We start from the raw sequence: 24,240 nt of genomic DNA, 5'->3' as shown, positions 1-24,240 counted from the left end.
GATGTTTCTGTAACTGCATGACATATATAAAGTAATCTCGCCAGAGAGAAGTAAACCAAGTTATTTCAAGTCTAAGCCCATTTTTAACTATCTAATAAATGTCAATCACTGCCAAACTCCTTGGATTGAAAAGTAACTATTACAACTATGGCATCTCATTCCGTCATGTTTTAATTGTTATCAGAGATTTCAAAATTGATTTAAAAAGTGGAAACAGAAAATGCTGGAGAAGCTCAGGAAGTCTGGAAGTACCTGTAGAGACAGAAACAGAGTTAATGTTTCAAATCTGATATGATTGCTTCAGAGCAGTTCTGAAGAAGTCATATCAGATTTGGAATAACTTAGTTTTTCTCGTGTGGAACTATTGGAAAATGATTCAGATTTCCGAGCAGTTTCTGCTTTTATTTCCAATGTCCAGCACACTCAGTATTTTGCTTTTATTTGGTTAAGGAGTCATTTGTCTTTTTCATTCAGATGATCTAACTGCTGTGTAGCTGCTGAACCATTTCCATTTTACACATTCAATAAACTTGCAGCAATATAGAGATGAAATAATAAAGGGAAAATCTAGTTAATGGCAATTACTGCTTTATGAGCAGTCACATTTGTTTCTGGGCCACAACAGTATGAACATAAAACAGGAGTAGAAGGACACAACATTCACGAAGGACACTGTTGATCTGTTGTGCTTCAATTTCCAAATTGTAGGTTGAGTCCGTGATTAAGAAAGCAAATGTAATGTTGTCATTTATCTCAAGAGAGTTGGAATATAAAAGCAGCAATGTGCTTTTAAGACTTAATAAAGCACTAGTTAGGCCCCATTTAGAATACTGGGTCCAATTTTGGGCCCCATAGCTCAGGAAGGACATCTACAGATAACTTTTAATTATCCCGCTTAACATGAAGCTATTCACCTCTGCCTTAAAAATATTCAATTACCTCTACTGTCTCCTGAGGTAACATTCCAAAGTTATACAACCCTCAGAGGGCAAATTGCTTAACATCTCTGCCCAGAAAGAATAACTCCAAATTTTAAAACAGCACTTCTTATCTCTGGGCTGACACAAAACCATAAGACACAGGAGTGGAAGTAAGGCCATTCGGCCCATCGAGTCCACTCTGCCATTTAATCATGGCTGATGGGCATTTCACCTCCACTTACCTGCACTCTCCCCACAGCCCTTAATTCCTTCCGAGATCAAGAAATTATCAATCTCTGCCTTAGAGACATTTAACGTCCCGGGCTCCACTGCACTCCTTGGCAATGAATTCCACAGACCCACCACTCTCTGACTGAAGAGATGTCTCCTCATTTCTGTTTTAAATTTACCCCCTCTAATTCTAAGGCTGTGCCCACGGGTCCTAGTCTCCCTGCCTAACGGAAACAAACTCCCAGCGTCCACGCTTTCTAAGCCATGCATTATCTTGTATGTTTCTACTAGATCTTCCCTCAACCTTCTAAACTCTAATGAATACAGTCCCGGGATCCTCAGCCGTTCGTCAAATATTAGGCCTACCATTCCAGGGATCATCCATGTGAATCTTCGCTGGACACGCTCCAGTGCCACTACGTCCTTCCTGAGCTATGGGGCCCAAAATTGGACACAGTATTCTAAATGGGGCCTAACTAGTGCTTTATTAAGTCTCAAAAGCACATTGCTGCTTTTATATTCCAACCCTCGAGATAAATGACAACATTATATTTGCTTTCTTAATCACGGACTCAACCCACAAGTTTACCTTTAGAGAATCCTGGACTAGCACTCCCAGATCCCTTTGTACTTCTGCTTTATGAATTTTCTCACCGTTTAGAAAATAGTCCATGCCTGTATTCTTTTTTCCAAAGTGCAAAACCTCGCATTTGCTCACCTTGAATTTCATCAGCCATTTCCTGGGCCACTCTTCTAAACTGTCCAAATCTTTCTGCAGCCTCCCCACCTCCTCAGTACCACCTGCCTGGCCACCTATCTTCGTATCATTGGCAAACTTCACCAGAATGCCCCTAGTCCCTTCATCCAGATCATTAACATATAAAGTGAAAAGCTGCAGCCCCAACACTGAACCCTGCGGGACACCACTTGTCACTGGTTGCCATTCCAGAAAAGAGCCTTTTATCCCAACTCTCTGCCTTCTGTCAGACAGCCAATCCTCAATCCATGCCAGTAGCTCACCTCGAACACCATGGGCCCTCACCTTACTCAGCAGCCTCCTGTGAGGCACCTTATCAAAAGCCTTTTGGAAGTCCAGATAGATAACATATCCTGGGTTTCCCTGGTCTAACCTACTTGTTACTTCAAAGAATCCTAACAGGTTTGTCAGGCACGACCTCCCCTTACTAAATCCATGCTGACTTGTTCTAATCCGACCCTGCACTTCCAAGAATTTAGAAATCTCATCCTTAACGGATTCCAGAATTTTCCCAACAACCGAGGTTAGGCTAATCGGCCTATAATTTTCCATCTTTTGTCTTGATCCTTTCTGAAACAAGGGGGTTACAACAGCGATTTTCCAATCATCTGGGACTTTCCCTGACTCCAGTGACTTTTGAAAGATCACAACAAAAGCCTCCGCTATTTCCTCAGCCACCTCCCTCAGAACTCTAGGATGTAGCCCATCGGTGCCAGAGATTTATCAACTTTTAGACTTTTTAGCATTTCTATCACTTTCTCTTTTGTACTGCCTACCATACTCAACTCTGCCCCCGAGCCTCCCTAATTGTTGGGATACTACTCATGTCTTCTGTGAGGACTGACGCAAAGTACTTATTAAATTCTTCAGCTATTTCCTTATCTCCCATCACTAGCCTTCCAGCACCACTTTGGAGCGGCCCAATGTCCACTTTTACCTTTGATTTGTTTATGCATTGAAAGAAACTTTTACTATCATTTTTAATATTACTGGCTAGCCTACCTTCATATTTGATCCTCTCCTTCCTTATTTTTCTCTTTGTTACCCTCTGTTTGTTTTTGTAGACTTCCCAATCTTCTGATTTCCCAGTGTTCTTGGCCACTTTATAGGTTGTCTCTTTTTCTTTGATACATTTCCTGATGTCTAAACCACACCCCCCCCCCACCCTGGATAATCTCTCTTTTCTTTGGTATGAGCCTCTGTACTGTGTCCCCAATTACACCCATAAATTCTTGCCATTGTTGCTCTACTGTCTTCCCCACTAAGCTCTGCTTCCGGTCGATTTTCGTCAGTTCCTCTCTCACGCCCCTGTAATTACCTTTATTTAACTGTAACACCATTACATCCGATTTTGCCCTCTCTCTTTCAAACTGCAGACTGAACTCTACCATATTATGCTTGCTGCCTAAGTGTTCCCTTACTTTAAGATCTTTTATAAAGTCTGGCTCATTACAATGCACTAAGTCCAGAATAGCCTGCTGCCTTGTGGGCTCCATCACAAGCTGTTCCAAAAAGCCATCCTGTAAGCATTCCATGAATTCCCTTTCTTTGGATCCACCAGCAACATTATTCACCCAGGCTCCCTGCATACTGAAGTCCCCCATGATCACCGTGACCTTGCCTTTCTGACATGCCCTTTCTATTTCCCAGTGCATCTTGCACCCCTGGTCCAGACCACTGTTTGGAGGTCTGTACATAACTCCCATTATAGTTTTTTTTGCCTTTTTGATTTCTCAACTCCACCCACATAGACTCCACATCATCTGACCCCATGTCATTCAGTGCCATAGATTTAATTTCATTCTTAACTAACAGCGCAACCCCGCCCCCTCTGCCCTAACAGGCTACATCTTTTCCACATCCGCCTTGTTACGAACATTCATGATCTTAATTAGTTCTATAAAGTCCCTCTTCAAATTTACTCAAAAGCAGTGGGAACAAGCCAGTCTGTCAAACCTTCATAAGATAGTCTGCTCATTGCAGGTATCAATTTATTGAACCTTTTCTAAACTGCTTCCAATGCATTTACATATTTCCTTAAATAAGGAAAACAAAACTTCACAGGATTTGGGGATGCAGTCTAAACAAATGTTCCACACGACTGAAGCATAGTATATTTGTATGGTCAGTTCTCATCATAATACAGAGTAGCATCCTGTAAAACTTGATTTTGTCTTGCAATGTTTTGTGTACTAGAACCCTGAACCCCACTATACCCTGGAATTCTGCAACAGTTCCGTTTAAACAATAATACTACTCTGCTTTTATTCTTCTTGCCAAGTGAATAATTTGGCATTTTCCCACATCATATTCCATCTCTGTCCACTCACTCGGCTTATTTAAACCGGTTTGCAACTTAAGTCATCTTCACAACATACTTTACTTGTCATCATGTGCAAATTTAGCTACCTTGTTGCCTTTACTGTAAAGTTACTGATGTAAGTTTTAAATAGTTGAGGCCTTGCACAGACTCCTGTGACATTCCATTTGCCCCAATCTCTCAATCATATCAATTTATACCTGTTGTGTTTTTCTGTCAGCCAGCCAATCTTCTGTCAAAACTAGTATGTTAAACCTCCATCACCAACTTTTGTTTTCTACAATAACATGTAGCACCTTATCAAATGCTTTTTGGGAAATCTAGCACAACTATGTGTACAGACTCTGCTTCACGAGTAGCACGTATTACTCCTCCAAAGAACTCCAATGCGTTGGTTAAAACTGACTTCTCTTTGAAAAATCATGCCGACTCTTCCCAATTACCTTGATTTTCTTAGTGCACAAATATGACCTCTACTGATCAATTGTAACACATTCCCTATGACAGATGTCAAAATTACCGACCTATAATTTTCTATTTTCTGTCTCCCTTATTCTTGAATAAAGTGGTTATATTTGTTACCTTTGAGTCCAATGGAATAGCTTTCAGAATCAAGGGAAATTGGAAAATTACCATTAAAGAATCTACTACCTCAATAGCAAACCTCTTTTACAACTGTAGAATGAAGTTCATCTATACCCAGAGATGACAGCCTACTGGCCGATCAGTTCATTTAGTACCGCTTCCCTTGAGGCTAATATCTTGCTAAGTTCCTTTGTCCCTTCCATTTCTTGTTTTCCAGCTCTTGCTGAAATGTTTTCTCTATGCTCACAGTGAAGACAAAAGCAAAATTTTATTAATTTCTCTTCCATTTTCTTATCATTAGCTGTTTATTCGCACTGTCTGGAAGACCACCACTCACTTACTCTTTTCCTTTTTAAATACTTGTAGAAACTCTTGCTATCTACTTTTACTTTCCTGGCTAACTCACTCTCAACCTAATTTCTTTCTTCTGGTTAACTTTTCAGTCATTATTTGCAGTTCTTCAAGCTCTGACTAATCATCTGACTTGCTATTCAACAGTGCATAATTCTAGACATTTTCATTAAGTTTGACACTTTCCCTAACTTCAGTTAAACATGGGTGGCTCACTTTACAAATTTTTCTTCTTAGTAAGGATATATTTAATCTGAATATTCCGAAACATCCCCTTAAATGTCTGCCATTGGATTTCTATAGATCTATCTCCAAGCCTAATATGCCAGTTTATTTTAGCAAGCTCAGCTCTCATGCCCACATGGTTGCTTTTACTTAGGTTTAAAACAGTAGTCTTCAATCCAATCTTCTTTCTTTCTAACTGTATGTAAAATTCAAATATACATTGATTGCTGGAGCCTAGAGGTATCTTAAATCATAGATCATTAATTAATACTGTCACATTGCACAACACCAAGTGTAACACAGCTTCTTCTTTGGTCAATTCCAAAGAAACCCAAAGCAACTCTCCTGAAAGCATTCTATGAAATCCTCAATAAAAACCAAAAAAAACCTTGCAAAATGCTGTAAATCAGGAATAAAAACAGAAGTTGCTGGAAAAGCTCTGCACGTCTGGCATGATCTGTGAAGAAAATTCTGGTGGCCGGAAACGTTAACTGATTTTTCTTCACATATGCTGCCAGACCTGCTGAGCTTTTCTATGAAGTCTTCATCTAGGATACCACTGCCAATCTGATTTTAATCTGCATAAAATAGTACACTCATCCATGATTACTGCCACCTCTTTATCACAAGCATCTGATATTTATTTCCGTATATTTTGTCCAGCAATGTTGTTATTGTTAGGGGCCCATTAATCACTCTCAATAGTGACTTCTTTCCCATATTATTCCTCATTTCCACCCAAACCAAATCTTCATCCTGATCTCCTAAACAAAGGTCACTCTTAACAACGGCGCAAAATGTCATCCTTAATTAACACATCTATACCTTCACGTTTACCTAACTTCCTATTTTTCTATATGTCATAAACCCCTCAAAATTCAGGACTGAATCCTAGACACTCTGAAGCAAGGGCTATCAAAACGTATTTATTTACTTCAATATGCACAACATTCAAGATCATTTGTTTGCTTTTTGGGTGTACAAGCATTAAGATACAGAACCGTTACTTAGTCTTGATTGCTGGTGTATTCCTAAGTATTTTTTTTTCTCTCTGCGCCATCCCTACCATTCTTTGGTTCTCATTTTCCTGTTTTAGCTTCTCTTTTGCAATCTCCTGTCCTACTTATACCAGACCCTTCTGGGTACAGATTGGCTTAGCAGTCCTGCATATTCGCTGGAACAATAACCAACATGACAAATGATGATGGTCACACTGAAGGCAAACAAGAAAATACATCAGATACCTCACCATAAAGATTTTTTAAATGCTATAACCTCTCATTCAAAGATAAAACTAACTTTATACTGATAGGTTGGCAACATACCATGTTTAAAATACAGCAAAGCGCCCACATCTAGCATCAAACTATATCCATTAATGAGGAAAGTTTCATAATCTTTAAGCAGTCTAGGTCTTGAACACAAACAATTTTGGTCAATTTTTTTTATTGTTTCAGTACCTCAAACAGGGGTGGAATAATAATTGCATTTGATCTGCAAAAATATTACAACTTACAAGTCTTCTGATTCTTGGAAAGAGCATCAAACCTGTACCCATATGCAAGAATTAAGTTTGGCGTTATTCTGCTATGTTATGTACTGCAGACACAGACAATATATAGTTCACAAAAGAAATTCTTAGCAACTGTGTAAATACTTTGGAAATTCCAAACAAACTTGGTTCTGAAACCAGGTCAAAAGCAATGGAGCAACCATATCAAATTAAAATGTTATTCAAACCAAAAGCCATTAGGGTAGAGTTTACAAAAGTAAAACAAAATTAAACTTTAAGCAATGTTTATCCAATGTTGCCATCAAATGTAAACAATATTGCAATACTTACTGGAGTGCCCACTTTTATCTGTTGCTCAAGTTTATCAGCCATTGCTTTTTCGTTGAATTTGGCACTTCGCTTGACATATATTCCTCCATGCTAAAATATAGATGATATTATAAATGTTATCTTATTACAAAAAGTTCACTGGGTTTCAGAGAAATTTTAAAAATACAATGTAAACTGCACAATTGATATTATCATTGTTAGCTTTCAAAGTCATAACTATCTATGGTTAAACTTTACCAGTCCTGCACCACAATGGACAAATCCATAATTACAATTTACAGTCCTTTATATCACGTCAAAAGTGCAAAACAGGTATTAAAAAGAGTGTACAGGTCTCCAGTTCAACTGTAAACTTAGGCGTTCGCTTTAGAACTGAAAATCAAAATGCTTCATATTTGCATAGAATGAAAAAAAACTATGCATGTCAAGTAGGTTATTACTCTCCATCACAAACCTTAAATAATTCCCACCTCAAGATAATTGGTTAAGGTCTGATTAATTGGAATCTTGATAGGACTGAATAAAGTTAGAAAAAACTGAAAACTTCCATTATTTTACTCAAACTGTGACTGCACCTGCTGGTCTCACTTGCTCACACTTCTACTTTTATTTGTATAAATTAAGGACCTGGATGCTCTCCAGTATTTTGTAGAATGAAATCACACTGAAAAATCAGTACATTGTAGGTATGTCATGTGAAACAGGCCACAATTGGTCTTACACAATACATAATTGTTCAACAGAATTCATCTATCAAATACACAAATTAAATTTGCTCCCAACATTGCAGCCTTAAAATCCTGTAAGTCACTGACATATGATGGAATTGTTTTCGGCCTCCACCATAAAGAGTTTTATTCATCAAATGACTACTTTCTAATTTATTGCACAAAAACGTAACTTGCAGGAATCTATGTGCTTGCTTTGGAAAAAAATGACATACGTGGGAAAAAAGTCTGAGTGGCACAAGGTGAATTGTTCTTTCAGACGGCCAGCATGAACAGCACAGACCAAACAACCTCTTCTGTGCTGCAACCATCCGTGATTCTGTGACACTGTAACTTGGGCGGGCGGACGGGGCGTTGGGGGGTGGGGGGAGGAAGGGAGGAGAATACCTTTTTGAGCATATTATATATTTGGCTCATGAACTGTAAGAATTTTACATGGGGGTTCGTGAATCATGACTACCATGCTGGATACTTTCAAAAAGTATTTTTTTGTTCACATATCCTAAAGAATTTCCACAATTCATGGAACACCAGACTTGCTACTCCAGATTACAGTTTAGACACTCATGCACTATGACATTCAGTGGTGTCACCATCACTGAATCCCCCATCATCATCACCCTGGCAGCTATCATTGATCAGAAACTCAACTGGGCTCACCTCATAAATGCAGTGGCTACAAGGGCAAGTCAAAGGCTAGGAATACCACGGCGAGTAACTCATCTCCTGACTCCCGAAACCTTGTCCACCGTCTACAAGGCACAAGTCAGAAGTGTGATGGTATACTCCCGTTACCTGGATGAGTACAGCACCAACAACACTCAAGCAGCTTGACACCATCCAGGGCAAAGCAGTCCGCTTGATTTGCACTACATCCACAAGCATCCATTCCCTCCACCCCAAAGCTCAGTCGCAACAGTGTGGACTATCTCCAAGATGCACTGCAGAAATTCAAAGATCCTCAGACAGCACCTTCTAAACCCATGACCACTTCCACCTCGAAGGACAAGGGCAGCAGGTATATGGGAATACCACCACCTTTAAGTTCCCCTCCAAGCCAGTCACCATCCTGACTTGGAAATATATTGCTGTTACTTCACTGTTGCTGGCTCAAAATCCTGAAATTCCCTCCGTAATGGCTTTGTGGCTCAACTCACAGCAGATGGACTACATTGGTTCAAGTAGTCAGTTCACCACCACCTTCTCAACGGCAACTAGTGACGGACAATAAATGCTGGCCAGCCAGCGATGCTCACATCCCCTTAAATAAATAAAAAGCAAACAAAACAAAACGATTGCATTCAGTTATGATCATTTCCCCTCAGAAAGCATTCACTGCCCTCAAATGATACTTGGCTAAAATGTTTAAATTGCACTGAAATGACTTGTATTGCCTTAAAATATAGAAGATTGAGGGGTGATTTATTTGAATTATTGAACACAGTTAAGATTTGATGTGATTAAGATTGATTTGATTCCAGTAAGTTAGCCTGAATGCAAGACACAGAAGCCTAGAACCTAGAGACAAAACACAAACACTAATGCAGGCCACTCAGGGCTTAAGTTAAGCACTTCAATGCTCAAATGGAAGCGGAAATTTAGAAAAGTTATCCCCAAAAACTTAGGTCAATTAAAAATTTTGCAATTAATCTTTATAAGATTTGAATGAAATTTTTATCTAACTTGCTTTGAGAAATATTGAAGACAATAGACAATAGGTGCAGGAGTAGGTCCTTTGAGCCAGCACCACTATGCATTATGATCATGGTTGATCATTGACAATCAGTATCCTGTTCCTGCCTTATCCCCATAACCTTAGATTCCACTATTTTTTTTTAAGAGCTCTGTCCATCTCTTTCTTGAAAGTATCCCGAGACTTGGCCTCCACTGCCTTCTGGGGCCGAGCATTAAGAAGTTTTTCCTCAACTCTGTTCTAAATGGCCTACCCCTTATTATCAAACTGTGTCCTCTGGTTCTGGACTCACCCATCAGTGGAAACTTCTTTCCTGCCTCCAGTGTGTCAATCCCTTAATAATCTTATACATCTCAATCAGATCCCCTCTCATCCTTCTAAAGAGAAGTGTATACAAGCCCAGTTGCTCCAATCGTTCAACGTATGATAGTCCCGCCATTCTGGGAATTAACCTCGTGAATCTACCCTGCAGTCCCTCAATAGCAACAATGTCCTTCCTCAAACATGGAGACCAAAACTGCACACATTACTCCAGGTGCGGTCTCACCAGGGCCCTGTACAGCTGCAGAAGGACCTCCTTGCACCTATACTCAATTCCTCTTGTAATGAAGGCCAGCGTGCCATTAGCTTTCTTCACTGCCTGCTGTACCTGCATGCTTGCTTTCATTGACTGATGTACAAGAACACCTAGATCTTGTTGTACTTCCCCTTTACCTAACTTGACTCCATTGAGATAGTAATCTGCCTTCCTGTTCTTGCCAAAGTGGATAACCTCACATTTATCCACATTAAACTGCATCTGCCATGCATCCGTCCACTCACCTAGCCTGTCCAAGTCACCCTGTATTCTCATAACATCCTCTTCACATTTCACAGGCATACAGGTATTTTACATATGGAACCTTGCTAAGATTATTCCTGTTCAGATGACGTGAGTCCTGTCTGACATGATGCTTCCGTGGTGTCAGAGTACAGAATATCATTCAAATGTGCAGAACATTTTGCAGAGATAAAAAGAACATTCGGGAGGGTGGACCCATATTAAAATCAACATAGGCGGATAAACAGTTGGAGCTCAACAGACAAAGTGTAACTATCTAGAGAGAAAGTTGAAGAGTAGGATACAAAAAGGTAGCCATTACTCCGAGTGTCACATGACAGTTTATATTGGAATAATAATATATAGGAAGTTAGTATGTAGATTGAGACATGGCGCAGGTGGAAAGGCTTCAGATTCCTGAGGCATTGAGTCCCATTCTAGAAAAGATTAGCCCTGTACCTAACATACAGGTTGCATCTCACCACAGTTAGGACTACTGACCTTACACAGAGGTTAACTGGAGGTGTGGAGGGTGGATTAAGTTAATTAAACTGCAGGTGGGGGGAAACCCAGATGAGGCAGTAGAGTGTGGCATGGTACATAGAATATGGCAAGCATATGCAAGTCAGATGATGACAGATTTTAGGTATGTGTACAAAAGGTCCATAGGAAAGCAAACACAGTGTGAGAATTTCAGTTATGTTATAAGTAGAATAGTATCATGGTGTTTGTGTTACAGTGTTAGTGATCCGGAGGATCTGATGAATGATGTGAAGAAAATTTATTTTGATAAATTTAGAATAGAAAGCCACTAGTCAGTGACAACGAAAACATCATTCATGATGAAAAAGCACAGAGTGGCTCAAAGGACACAGAAAATAATTTGGATGACAGACTTCAATGAGTGGCTGGCTACCCACCAGATTGGAATCTCCAGGAGATATCTGCTAGATTAAGACTGCAGCTGGTGGTGCTATAACAAACACAAAGATAAGTATAATTGTCACAGGTATACCTGCTCATGACAGTATAAGAAGGGGCATACTGCGCAGAAAGACAAACATGTCAACAAAAGGGCAATCATTCTGGTGGTGGGGAAATTTGGGGAAACATTAATTCAAGGTGGAAATTTTCAATGGGAATCAGGGACAATATTGGCAGTGGCTGGAGTCAAACTTGGCACAAAGGACGATGGTAAGGGTTGCTGGGTGTCAACGATCTCAGTCATGAGTCACTGCTTCAAGAGTTCCTCCGAGTTGCATCCTGCACCCACTATCTTAAGGTGCTTCAACATAACATCAGAGGTTGGGATATTTGCTGTTGATTTCATCATTATGTTCAGCACCATTTGTGGCCCCTCAGATTCTGAAGCCGTCTGCGTCCAAACACAAGACGTGGTCAATATTCAAGCTTGGGCTGATAAACAGCAAGTAACATTCATATTATATATTTGCAAGGGAATGACAATCTCCAACAAAGGAGAATTCAATCATCAGCCCATGACATTTGTATTAATGGACCATTAATCAGTTGCTATTATCAATGGCATTACCATTACTGAATCTGCAAATGCCCACATTGTGGGTTACCATTAACTAGAAACTGAACTGGATCATATATTTGAATACTGAGGGTGCCAGAACAAGTCAGTGGTTATGAGTTCTATGGCACATCACTCAGCTCTTGGCTGCTCAATGCCCATTCATCAAAAAGAACAGGTCAGAGGTGTGATGGAACACCTTCCACTGGCCTGACTGCCAACACTCAAGAGACTTGACACCACCGAGGACAAAGAAATTTGTTTTATTGGCATTACATCTAACACTTTCAACATTCTCCCCATCCACCAGCAGCAGTACGTAGCCTCTCCAAGCTGCACTGTAACACCTCACCAAGGTCCCTAAAATACTGGCATTCAAACACACAACTTCCACCTCGAAAGGCAAATACAGAATATACATGGAAACACCGTCACCTGTTAAGTTCTTCTCCAAGCTACACATCATCCTGATTTAGAGCTAAATCAACATTCCTTCACTGTCACTGGGTCAAAATTGTGGAACTCACTTCCTAACAGCATCATGAGTAGGGTTACACCATATGGCTGCAGCAGCTCAAGAAGGTAGTTCACCACCACCTTGGGGGCAGTTAGGGATCAGCATTAAGGGCCGGCTTAGTCACTGACATTAACATTCCATGAATGAAAAGACAAGACAATTAGGGCATAGTAAATGACACAACAAATTAAGTCAACATGCATTTGTTAAAGGCTCCTCATGCTTTGACTTGCTTGCTCAAGTTATTTGAAGTAATGGAAGTCCATGAAGATACAATTGATACAATATGGACTTTCAAAAATGTTTGATAAAGTAACATATAATAGGCCTGTTACTTGTGAATACGTTAGTTAAGTAACAGAAATCAGAGTAGCAAACATCTATGTGGTAGTCTGATGACAAGTTTGCAGAGGCATTCTCCAGGAGTCAATATCATAGGCACCACCTTTTTTGACATAGATTGATATCCGGGTCATGAATGTATGTATGTATGTGTGTATGTATGACAGAATTTCAAAGTTTGCACCTGACAACTCGACTGCCATAAACAGTAAAATGGCAGTGCTTTCATGATTCTTTCACAAGATGTGAGGCTTACTAGTAAAGCCAGCATTTACTGTCCATTTTCAATTACTCTTGAAAAGCAGAGGAGCTTAGGAAACCCATTGCAGACCTTACAGCCTTAACAACTGAAAGTACAACAATGAATAGAAGAACAATTAAAATTAGGAATATTCAAAAGGCCTGAATTGGAGCTCTGCAGCTATCGTACAGGATTATAGAGGTGGAGGAGATTGCAGAAATAGAAAAAGACGAAAATGTTGAAGGGATTCAAAGACAAAGTTAAGACATTTTGAAAACAGGCACTGCTTAACTGTGAACTAATGTAGGTCACAAAGTGCAGGGTGGTGGTGATCGGGTCAGGATATGGGCAGCAGAATTTGGGATGGCTTGAAATTTACAGAATTTTTTTTGATTCTTTTCCATGGATGCACTAAGATCTAAGCAGCTTTTCAATAACAGCACAATTTTCCCAAATGGCACATTAAATAGCTGACTTGCTTTTACATTAAAAGGAGTGGTGCAAAATAAGGTTGGTATTCAACTGAAGTACTGTTTTCGTAAGCAGAAAGGCATGACGGAAATTGGTTGGCCAGAAAATGTCTGAGTAAACCAATTACATAATTCTTTGACTCCAAATTGTTTGCCTTCTGCACAAAGTTTAAACAAGGTACCATACCTGAGAGAAATACCATCCATACAAGGGAAGCCACTTCAACCCATCCTTTAGAACGTAACGCACATGGCCAAGTGCATTTTGCCGGACTGCTAACATATCAGCAATAATCCAGTCAACTGAACAAGAAAAATACATTGTTCGTAATTTTATAGACATTTATGTATGTATATATTTTTAATACACAGAACAAGCTGAAGATTTGTTTTACGTTTGAGAACAGTCTGTTTCTGAACCAGTCTATTGAAGAGTTTATGAGTGGTAGTATTTTTGTCTGGAATAGATTCTCATGCAAGGAATGGAATACTATACAAATGCTCAATGATTCAGAGAAATGGAAGTTCCTAATCACTTAAGAAGTGGATCCAATCTTAAAAATAAGTACAATCCATTTATGAAATTAATCAGATGCCACATTTACCAAATAAAATCTTTGAAAAGCCCTCGCACCTTTAATAAGGGGACATAAACACATTCAGAGACCTGCAGCTTCAATTTACACTGAAACATAACTGTGAGAATGGCACCCAAGGCTAATTAGAACAGGATGCAACCCAATTCTTCAAGTTTGATCTTTTTTGCACTATTTGACTTTATCAAAAGCCCATCAGGTGACATTACTTGATTTCTATTAGCTCGTAACTTTACTTTTTATGTCAATTATTCTAATGCAATTGAAGTCAATACAATGCAAAAAAAATGAGTGTTCAAAAAGTAAAGCAAAACGAACCATTTATTTAAAATAAAAGCTTGGCTCTGTAACTTCACTAAGTTGTTAAACTAAGATAAATAATGCGTACTTAAGTCATCAATGTCCCCATCACACATTTCTTGGATTACTTTCCTCTGGCTAGCCAACGCACATTTCTTGTTCAGAACCCTGCAAGCCTCTTCTTCAATCTCTTCCAATCAAGTTACCCTCCATTTCTCCTATTACTGATAGTTTTGAATAGGGATGGAGCAGCATACTACTCCTCAAATTGGAACACAATTGCCAAAGCAGCCCTCCAGCCCATTGGCATCTTCCAAAAGATTCAGAGGCCTGCTGAAGCCTCATTGGAAGAAAGAACGGAATGTTGCATAGGCAAGTTTGCAGATAACACTACATTATAATTATGCTTCTATTATATATGAGAACAAGAGATTACAAAGGAATTAAATAAGTAGAGATAGTTGTGAGACATGGTAGGAAAATTAGCTCATTGACAGTGAATTCAAGGAAGACAAAAAAAGTTAGTGTGACAGACTAGCAGCTGCGAGTGAGCAAAAGGATGTGTGTACTCATTACCTCATTCATTATATGTATCAAAACTAACCAAAAGTTAAATGAAATGCTGAACTTTATCTTAAGGGAGAGAAAGTGACATTTCTTTTCTATAGAACCTTGAACAAGCTTTCCTGGAGTATTATGTCCTGTTTTGGGCACAAAATCTCAAGCATGACTTTCCTTGCAGAAAACATAGCACTGGTTCCCCAGAATTATGGAGGGCTTAATGGAGTTATATTACAAGGGCAGGTTTCAAATTCATTTGAAGTTAGATAGATGAAGGATGACTAATCCTTCTTTCAAATGATATGGGATTTGTTCACAGTGAATAAAAGTAATCTTTTTCTTCTAAATGCTCAAGAAATATGAGGAAGCATTTCTTCACAAATATAAACAGCATCCTGAATGGTACTACTTAACTTCAGTATCTGCCCAAAAACCTGCTAAGGAACAGCCAATTGAAGAGTTAAAACAAATCTCTTGAAATTAAGAATATGAAATGTTTTGTGGTTGGATTGTGTTAAGATATACATCAGCCATGATCAAAGAGAATAATGGAATGTATTTGATGGATTGAATGGCCCACTCTTCATTCTACGTTCAGTACCTTAGAATCATAAGAATCCCTTCAGTGCAGAAGCAGGCCATTTGGCCCAAAAAATCCACACTGACTCTATAAAGAGCATCCTACTCAGACTCACCACCCCCTACCCTAACCCTGCCGTTCCCATGGCTAATCCACCTAGCCTATGCATCGCTGGACACTATGGGAAATTTAGCATGGCCACTCTGCCTAAACTGCAGATCTTTGTGACTGTGGAAGGAAACCCACACAGACCTAGGGAGAACGTGAAAACTCCACATTGACAGTCACCCTAGGCTAGAACTGAACCTGGGTCTCTGGTGCTGTGAAGCAACATTGCTAGCCACTGAGCCACTGTGCTGCCCCCTTCCATCTCACTTCTGTCTCGTTTAAATTACGACAATGGTAAAATCTCATCTTGATGTTCGCTGCTCCTCCCCCATCTTCTTGTACTTTGTGTACTTCATTTTGCATTACTCCATCATTCCATTAAAATTTTTGTATGTGTCCACTGCAATTACCGTTACATACAAGCTTCAACCAAGATATCCATCAGTCATTTCTTGTCAGCATTGTAAATTACCCCTCTTGATTCTTCATGACCAGTACGCAGCCTTAAACACAGTTGGTCACTCACCCTCCTTCAATTTCCGGGTAATTGCAACTAAACTCACCTAGATCTGTTCCTAATTATCCAAACATAGTCAGAGAACTGCAATGACCTCTTTTCCCAGTCTTCTCCTAATTCTCATCTGCAGGCTGACCTTCGGCAACATCACCTAAAAAGCATATCAAGTCCCAAACATAAGCCCATTACATTCAACTCTATTTGCCATATCAAGTCTCGAATCTTCTATAGTTTCAGTTTTGTTACATTTCCTTGGCCAAATGCCAGTATTTTGTGGGATCAGAAATTTTCTCCAAAACTAAGTTGAGAAGACCAGAGCTATTGGCCTTGTTTCGCACCACAAGCTCTGTCTTTCAACATAGATTCAAACTCTTTCCTATACTCTATGAAACTGAACCAATCTACGCACAGCAATATGAAGAATATTTCAATAAGTTGATTCTTTGGTCCACGTATCTGTTTTATTGTCAAGATTACCCACCATTAACTTTCAACAGGATTTGACTGCATCCCTGCTTAACTGCTGATGGAACCCTGACCCATGTGACTCCTAAAGCTGGCTATATCCCAGCTGTCCTCCAACACTAATTCTACATAAACATATAGTCATCCAAAACCTCTCCTCTAATTTTAAAATCACACCAGGTTGTGGTCACTCAGAACAACCCCGGTGCTTCCTTACATAGAGACTCCTGGCCCAGTAGTGGCTCAAATTAAAAATCTTATACAAAAGCATAATATTGTGGGTGCTGGAAACTGGAGATAAAAACAGAAGAAGCTGGAATTACTCAGCAGAGGCACCATTCTTCCACTTAATAGTCAAAATGCTGATAAAGGTTTAACTTTGAGAAAATGCAGAGACTTCATACAATTAATACAGCATATTCCAACTTAAAACTAGGCATACAATTAAAAGTAGGAAACAATAAGCCAAAAACCATTTTACAATATTAAAATGAGCTTTTTAATTCTTTTGATTGTGTTCCTAATCTCAACAATGCAATAGAAAACAATTTTAGCATTCAGAACAGAAAATAATATATTTAAGTAACCAATCAGCAAGAGAATATGAAAATAAAGCTCACACACCTGTACACTGATGGTTAGATAAGTAAACCATGTTTTCCTTTTTCTCTGGCAGGTCTCCATATATAATAACCTGTAAAAAGGTCAGTTTTACTGTTCATTATTCTGCATTTACAAATACTCAATATTATTAAGTCCGCAGTATTGATCAGGTCGTCCACACCCAACAAATCTTACGAGCCTCTCACTTAACCATGCAGTCTGTACAAAGTTGTTAAAAAAGCACGGTAAAGCCAGTATTTTTACTTATCAAAGTCTTGCACAAAATTCCAAACAAGGTATATCTTTTTTGAATTCTTCGCAACTTTGTTGCCAAAAATAACAGCTAACAGAAATTACTGTTTTAAGCATATTTAAAGATTGTTTCTTACATGTAAGGCTTTTTTTATTGCAGATTTTTTTTTTAAAAAGTGTACTCGCTTCACAGGAAAACATAGCAAACATTTCAAATATTTAACTCATACATTGTGCCACTTGGCTAGTGATGTTTTGATTAGAAAAAAGCTCAACAATTCCTCAGAAAATTCTTCCTCTCCATTTTAATGAAGATGTTATCCTTTTAATGTAAGAACAAGTTGTCTGATATTTGTAATCTCTTGCTTTCAAAACAGTCCCTGCAGTCAAATTCCTGCAATTATTCCCACTAAGTACTAATTGGCCAACAGGATTAGTGTCTGAGAAATAAGAGGCCTCATCTTACATGCCTTGTTTTGTGCTTTGTGAAAACAACTGTTCAGTCACTGAAGCATAGTCCTGCTCCCTACATTCATGACAATGATCAGCTTGCACTTGGCATGCTGAGGGTGAATGATCATATGTACTCCAAGAAAATCTCCAGAACCCCAATCAAACTGATTTATTTTTACATTCTCTTTTCACTCAGAAACAAAAAACAACTTAGCATACTTCGTGAAAGAGGCTGTATGAACTGCCGATGCTGGAATCTGAGATAACAAGGTGTACAGCTGGATGAACACAGCAAGTCAGGCAATATCAGAGGAGCAGGAAAGCTGACGTTTCGGGTCTGGACCCTTCTTCAGAAACGTTGAGAAATATGTTTATGATGTGTCTTCCTTCTCTACTCTTGTCTATCCGAAGAAAAGTGAAATGGAGTTTTGAAAACATTTTAAAATAACTCAGCCCAAAAGTGTGACACAATTCATTGTGTCTCTTGGAATTTAAATTCATGTTAAAATTGAGGAGCCAACAGTCAGTGCTAGAACTGTCCCAAATACTTAGCTGTTACTTTACTAACAGATTCAATAACTCAACACTTAACGCTTTGCCATAATGGCAACATTTTCAGTTTAATGACACTAGGAGTAAACTTGGACCCATTAAGAGTTGGAGTACAAAGAGTTGGAGTATGGTTGAAGGTCTTCCATAGAAAGTTAGAAGGCTGTTCCGCCATTCAATGGGATCATGGTGAACTGAGTAACATTCCTTAAGTCCACTTTCCTGCTGTTTCCCCACAATCCCTGATAACCCTACTCATAACAATCTATCTCAGCTTTTAAATGTATACAAGGAGGCTGCCCCACACCTCCAGCTCTCCGTGGCTAGAAATTCCAAAGACACTCAACCCTCAGAAGAAATTCCTCCTCATAACAGTTTTAAATTGGCAGCGCTTAATGCTGAGACTATACTGCGTGGCCCCAGGCTTTTCTATGAGGGGAAACATCCTCTCAATATTTATCGGTTAAGCTCTTTAAGCATCCTAGTCGTTTCAACGAGGTCACCTCTCATTCTTCTAAATTCCAATGAGTAGAGTCCCAACTGATTTAGCCTTCTCAGAAGACAATCTTTCCATGGGGTGGATAAGCCTCATGAATCTTTTCTGAACTACCTCCAATTAAGTAATATATCTTCTTAAATAAGGGAATCAAAACCGCTCAGGGATACAGATAGATTAGACAAATGGGAAAAAGTTTGGCAGATAGAGTAGTGTGGGAAAAAGATTTCCCACCTTGGCAGGAAAAATAGAAAAAACAATATACTATTTAAGTAAAAAGAGGATACAGATGTGGTGTGGAACAAAATAACCTGAGTCACTTTGTACAAGAATTATAAAATGTGCGTATGCATGTACAGCAAATAATTAAGGAGGCAAATAGAATATTGGCCTTTATTACAAGGGACATGGAGTGCACAAGTTGGCAAAGTCTCAGCTAGAGTTGTGCATATTTTTGGCTTGCTAATTTAGGAGGAATCAGTTATTTACTTACAGGGTCCCTACCTGTTCATGACTTCATGGACTCGTTCAATGTATGTCAACAAGCTCCACAGGTCACAGGTAAAGTTTAGCTGACTTTTCACACTACTTAGCATCTCAAAATTACTAATGCCAGAGTCTTGATTGAGAATCTATCTACAGATTAGGAAGCAATACAGACAATTTCTTCCCAAGAAGGTAAACACAGCAGACTAAGAAATTTAAACTTAAGAGCTGTAAAACGGACTTTGCAAGTTGCATATGACTCATCACAAGCAATGCTGTGTGCAAAGATGTCAGACTTGATGCAATGCATGAGATCCTACAAAATCAAAGATATATTTCCTCATGTTGAATTAGATCAGAATTCAAGAAAACCTAATAGCCAAGCTAAAAGACCTAAGTTAAACATTAAAGTTAATGAGAATTGGGAACATGCAATAAACATAGTTGATCTCAATCACAGAGGACATCAGCATATCAGAAGCAAATAATGAAGTAAAACCTTGTACGTTATATTCTTCTGATTCATGCAAATTGGGTTTTTACTAACCCAACTGTGGATTCCCATACAACAAGGTAAGAATAGCATACTGCACAGATGCAAATTCCTTCCATTATAAATGAGAGTTTCGAGGTAAAGAAATTGTCAAGTTAATTATCCCAGTAACATGAACAAATAATAAAATTTAAGTAGCCCTCCACTGCCGAGGCTAAGAATCGGAAACAAGAAGAAAGTACACAAAAAGCGGGGTTGAATCATTTTTCACTGAAAGGGAATGGAGGGTAGCTAAGAAAGATTGCAAAAATTCAGAACATTTGCACACCACACGCACCTTACTGTTTTTATTTACTAATACCAAGTTAAATATAATTAAATTAACAAGGTTTTAGCATCCTGGAGGAAATCACTAATTCTTGTTCTCATTTACTTCCTTAGAAACTGTGTGAAAACTACGCGCTGCACGAGAGGGATTTTTACCATTCGTCTTCTGATGATGAATATATTTATAAATACAATTTCTGTACCCAAACAGGATATTAATAAGGAACTAAGGCAAACTAAGTAGTATGTTGTAAATATGTACCAACATTGATCCGAAAAAGCAGCTTTGTGGCACACCCATGGGACACAACAAGCCAGTCATGCAACCAGCAATGAATTTTAAAGATGAAGTCAATATATAACAAATCTTTTCTCTTAATATTTAAAATTGCATCACCCAACAAATGCACATTCTCTTCTGTCTATCAGCAGCAAAGACCTCAAAGAAACATTATACGTAATTTTCCCCCGAAGGTCCTTGTCAGGAGGTAGAAGTGTGATTAAGTGTGATAACAAACACAATTTGAAATGTTAAAGTTCACTAGAACTCTATGTGCAGCAAATTTCAACAGACAGGCGTACAGAAATGAACTCTGTTCAATAAAAAGAGCATTGTAAAAACAGACATTTGGAAAATAATGTTACAGGGCTGCAGGGAAAGCGCATGTGAGAGGGCAGAGCCAAGCTGTAATGAAGAAAGCAAGTGTGGATATGATGGGCTGAATGGATATCTTCTTTACGGAACAACTATGTACCATTTTTGCTAGATTATGAAACATTTAACTATAAAGACAGCAGTAGCATGCCACATTATACTGAAATAGTAATGCAGACAAAATTAATTCAGATTCTGTTCCCATCAAGCAGAAGTCAGAAGCAGATTATTCACATTAGTGAAAGATTTTAAACATGAGACTTGTGTTAAGTGAGAAGAAAGTTGAAAAACAGGACTTGTTTCTTCTTGAACCTGATTTAAAAGGACAGTGATGGATTTCTGAGGAATAAATTAGTGGACCTGGTGAAAACACAATACATGTAAAAGTAGGGGGCCTCTGTGAAGTTGACTTATGCTCTTAAGAAAACCTAAATCAAAACTTAAAAGAAATTGCGATTTTAGACCTAATTATTTTTCAAACATTCTTTTAATCAAATACTGCAGCACTTGTTGTCTGTTGTATTACTATTCTAGTTAAAATTAGGTTCTAGCCTAAATGCTGCCATCTTCAGCATGCATCCAGAAGGCTGGATCATCAATACTCTGCATTTGGCAACAGCTATCACTGCATTTGTGACATATTTTCACACAGACAACACGCTCAAATTTATAAGATTCAAAGAAAACAACTGCATTTCACAAAAACAACTCTATTTTAAAAAAGAGAGAAAACTATCTTGAGTCCATATAACATGCTTTGATTAAGCAATTAAATTAAAATAAGTAACACTGAGGCTTGAAAGGGGATTTCTGAAACTTAGATTTTCTCAACATTTTTTTATGTCTAAAGGTGTCATTTTGCACCACGTATTTGGGTTTTTCCTTGTGAGAAGAGAGTTCTCAAACAGTATTTCACATTATTGAATAGTTTTCTACTAAACAATTTGTACATGATAGTTTGAACATGCTGCCCTTCTGTGTCATTTACTTATTGATTCCATTCTTTTCCCTCAAATTTCCAGTCTTAAGTCAAACCTTGAGGTTGGGATGCGTAAATAAAAAATACAGGAAGCTATTGGCATGCAATGTCCATACTTGTTAGGAATATAAATTTGCATAACTAATCCAGGCTAATGCTTGACTCAACTTCGGTGAATTCTAATTCACATTTGCTCTGAATAGATAAAATTGCTTAGACTTCTAAACATTTTTGAGCTTGTCCTTTAGACATTCTCATGGCTTTCTATATATTTTAGTAAACTGAAGACATTTTGAATGAAAGTTGCACCAGTGCTAGAAATGCTATTCTTTTATCTAAGTGTTTGAGGGCATGTCTCAAACAAAAATGTTGCTAAAATGACATGGTGCATTTTATAAATTTGGAGAATTTAACTTTTTATGGATATGCAAATATCTTGACATGAATTTTGAAGCTCACTGCTGACTTTGAATACTCATTTCTGAAGATGGGTCCAGACACGAGACATCAGCTTTCCTGATCCTCTGATGCTGCCTGGTCTGCGGTGTTCATCCAGCTCCACACCTTGTTATTTCAGGCTCCACCATCTGACCTTGAATACTGTTGCACATGAAGATCTAGCAACCTCCAAGGTGGAAAAATTGCCACTAGCGAGTTTTGAGAAGATTTGTAGCTCAGGTTGAGGTTCTGAATGTGAGTTTGCTCGCCGTTTGCAGATGTTTCGTCACCATTCTAGGTAACATCAGTGAGCCTCCGACGAAGCGCTGGTGTTATGTCCCGCTTTCTATTTATCTGGTTAGGTTTCCTTGGGTTGGTGATGTCATTTCCTGCTCTTTTTCTCAGAGGATGGTAGATTGGCTCCAAATCAATGTGTTTGTTGATGGAGTTCCGGTTGGAATGCCATGCTTCTGGGAATTCTCGTGCGTGTCTCTGTTTGGCTTGTCCTAGGATGGATGTGTTGTCCCAATCAAAGTGGTGTCCTTCCTCAAGTTTATGTAAGGATACTAGTGATAGTGGGTCATGTCGTTTTGTGGTTAGTTGATGTTCATGTATCCTGGTAGCTAGCTTTCTGCCTGTTTGTCCAACTGTGACAAACACTACATTGGGCAAACAGGCAGAAAGCTAGCCACCAGGATACATGAACATCAACTAGCCACAAAACAACATGACCCACTATCACTAGTAGCCTTACATAAATTTGAGGAGGGACACCACTTTGACTGGGACAACACATCCATCCTAGGACAAGCCAAACAGAGACACGCACGAGAATTCCCAGAAGCATGGCATTCCAACCGGAACTCCATCAACAAACACATTGATTTGGAGCCAATCTACCATCCTCTGAGAAAAAGAGCAGGAAATGACATCACCAACCCAAGGAAACCTAACCAGATAAATAGAAAGCGGGACATAACACCAGTGCTTTGTCAGAGGCTCACTGATGATGTTACCTAGAATGGTGACAAAACGTCTGAAAACTAACCTTCCAGCTCAGCGAGCAAACTCACATCCAAATTGTCACTGGATGTGGTAAAATAAGTCTGGCGCCAAATCAAAAAGTAGTATTGACATGCAGTAATGACAGCTGATAGGCAACCAAACTGAAATGTTCACACTTCGCAAAGTAGTAAAAAGAAATTAGGATGTCATTCTTTCAAGTGAAACTTTCACTTAGGAAAATAAACATATGGCTGCATTAAGATAGAAGCTGAAATGATGATTCAGAAGTAAGGAAAACAAAAACTTTTTAAAATGCAAAATTTACCACTGTAGGAAATAACATCCCAGTAAGGTCACTGAGTAATTATAAATTTGTTGTAACATTAGAAAGTAAGCTATACGCATTTAACAAGGTGGAAACTTTTTAACTTTTAACATTCTAACTCCGTTAATCTTGCTGCAAATTCACAGCACTTCATGACTGGAACAGTACTTTCATTCTGCAGGAACGCTGAGAAGTGCACCAATTGGAGGGGAGCAGACTCAATGTCAGTCATTGTCATTCGATAGCAGTTTGTGTGTCCGGATTTGGCATGTTGTCAGTTTCAATGGGAGAATGACAGCCAATGCCAGAAATATCCAAACCATAACATTACTTTATGCTCTGACAACAGGTCTTCTTTAGTCTCCCTCTTTTCTGAAAAAAAGCCCTGCTACTTTCTGCCTTAGCTTTGCAAGTTCACACAGGCCGTAAGATAAATATGCAATAAGAAAAAGTTGCTGGCAAGGAAGAC

The 24,240-nt window shown here is 38.8% G+C and overlaps 1 protein-coding gene across 3 annotated transcripts in view; it reads right to left on the bottom strand.

Moving 5' to 3' along the window:
- agpat5 (1-acylglycerol-3-phosphate O-acyltransferase 5 (lysophosphatidic acid acyltransferase, epsilon)) overlaps window positions 1–24,240 on the bottom strand; it is a 99,427-nt gene that overhangs the window by 57,871 nt on the left and 17,316 nt on the right. For 2 of the 3 annotated variants that reach the window (XR_007247510.2, XM_048530447.2), the window contains exons 2-4: window positions 17,335–17,404; window positions 13,771–13,886; window positions 7,233–7,322 (exon numbers count right to left, since the gene is read on the bottom strand). Coding sequence is in view for 2 of the 3 variants with exons in the window: in XM_048530447.2 (XP_048386404.1) it covers window positions 7,233–7,322; window positions 13,771–13,886; window positions 17,335–17,404 (276 nt within the window). In the remaining variant the exon portion in view is untranslated. The remainder of the gene's footprint in view (window positions 1–7,232; window positions 7,323–13,770; window positions 13,887–17,334; window positions 17,405–24,240) is intronic. The other variant, XM_059645584.1, reaches the window with a different exon arrangement.

Source organism: Stegostoma tigrinum, chromosome 4 (genome assembly GCF_030684315.1).
Source record: "Stegostoma tigrinum isolate sSteTig4 chromosome 4, sSteTig4.hap1, whole genome shotgun sequence".
NCBI classification, from domain to species: Eukaryota; Metazoa; Chordata; class Chondrichthyes; order Orectolobiformes; family Stegostomatidae; genus Stegostoma; species Stegostoma tigrinum.
The sequence above is the reverse complement of the archived record's forward strand: the minus strand, read 5'-3'. Positions and strand labels throughout refer to the sequence as shown.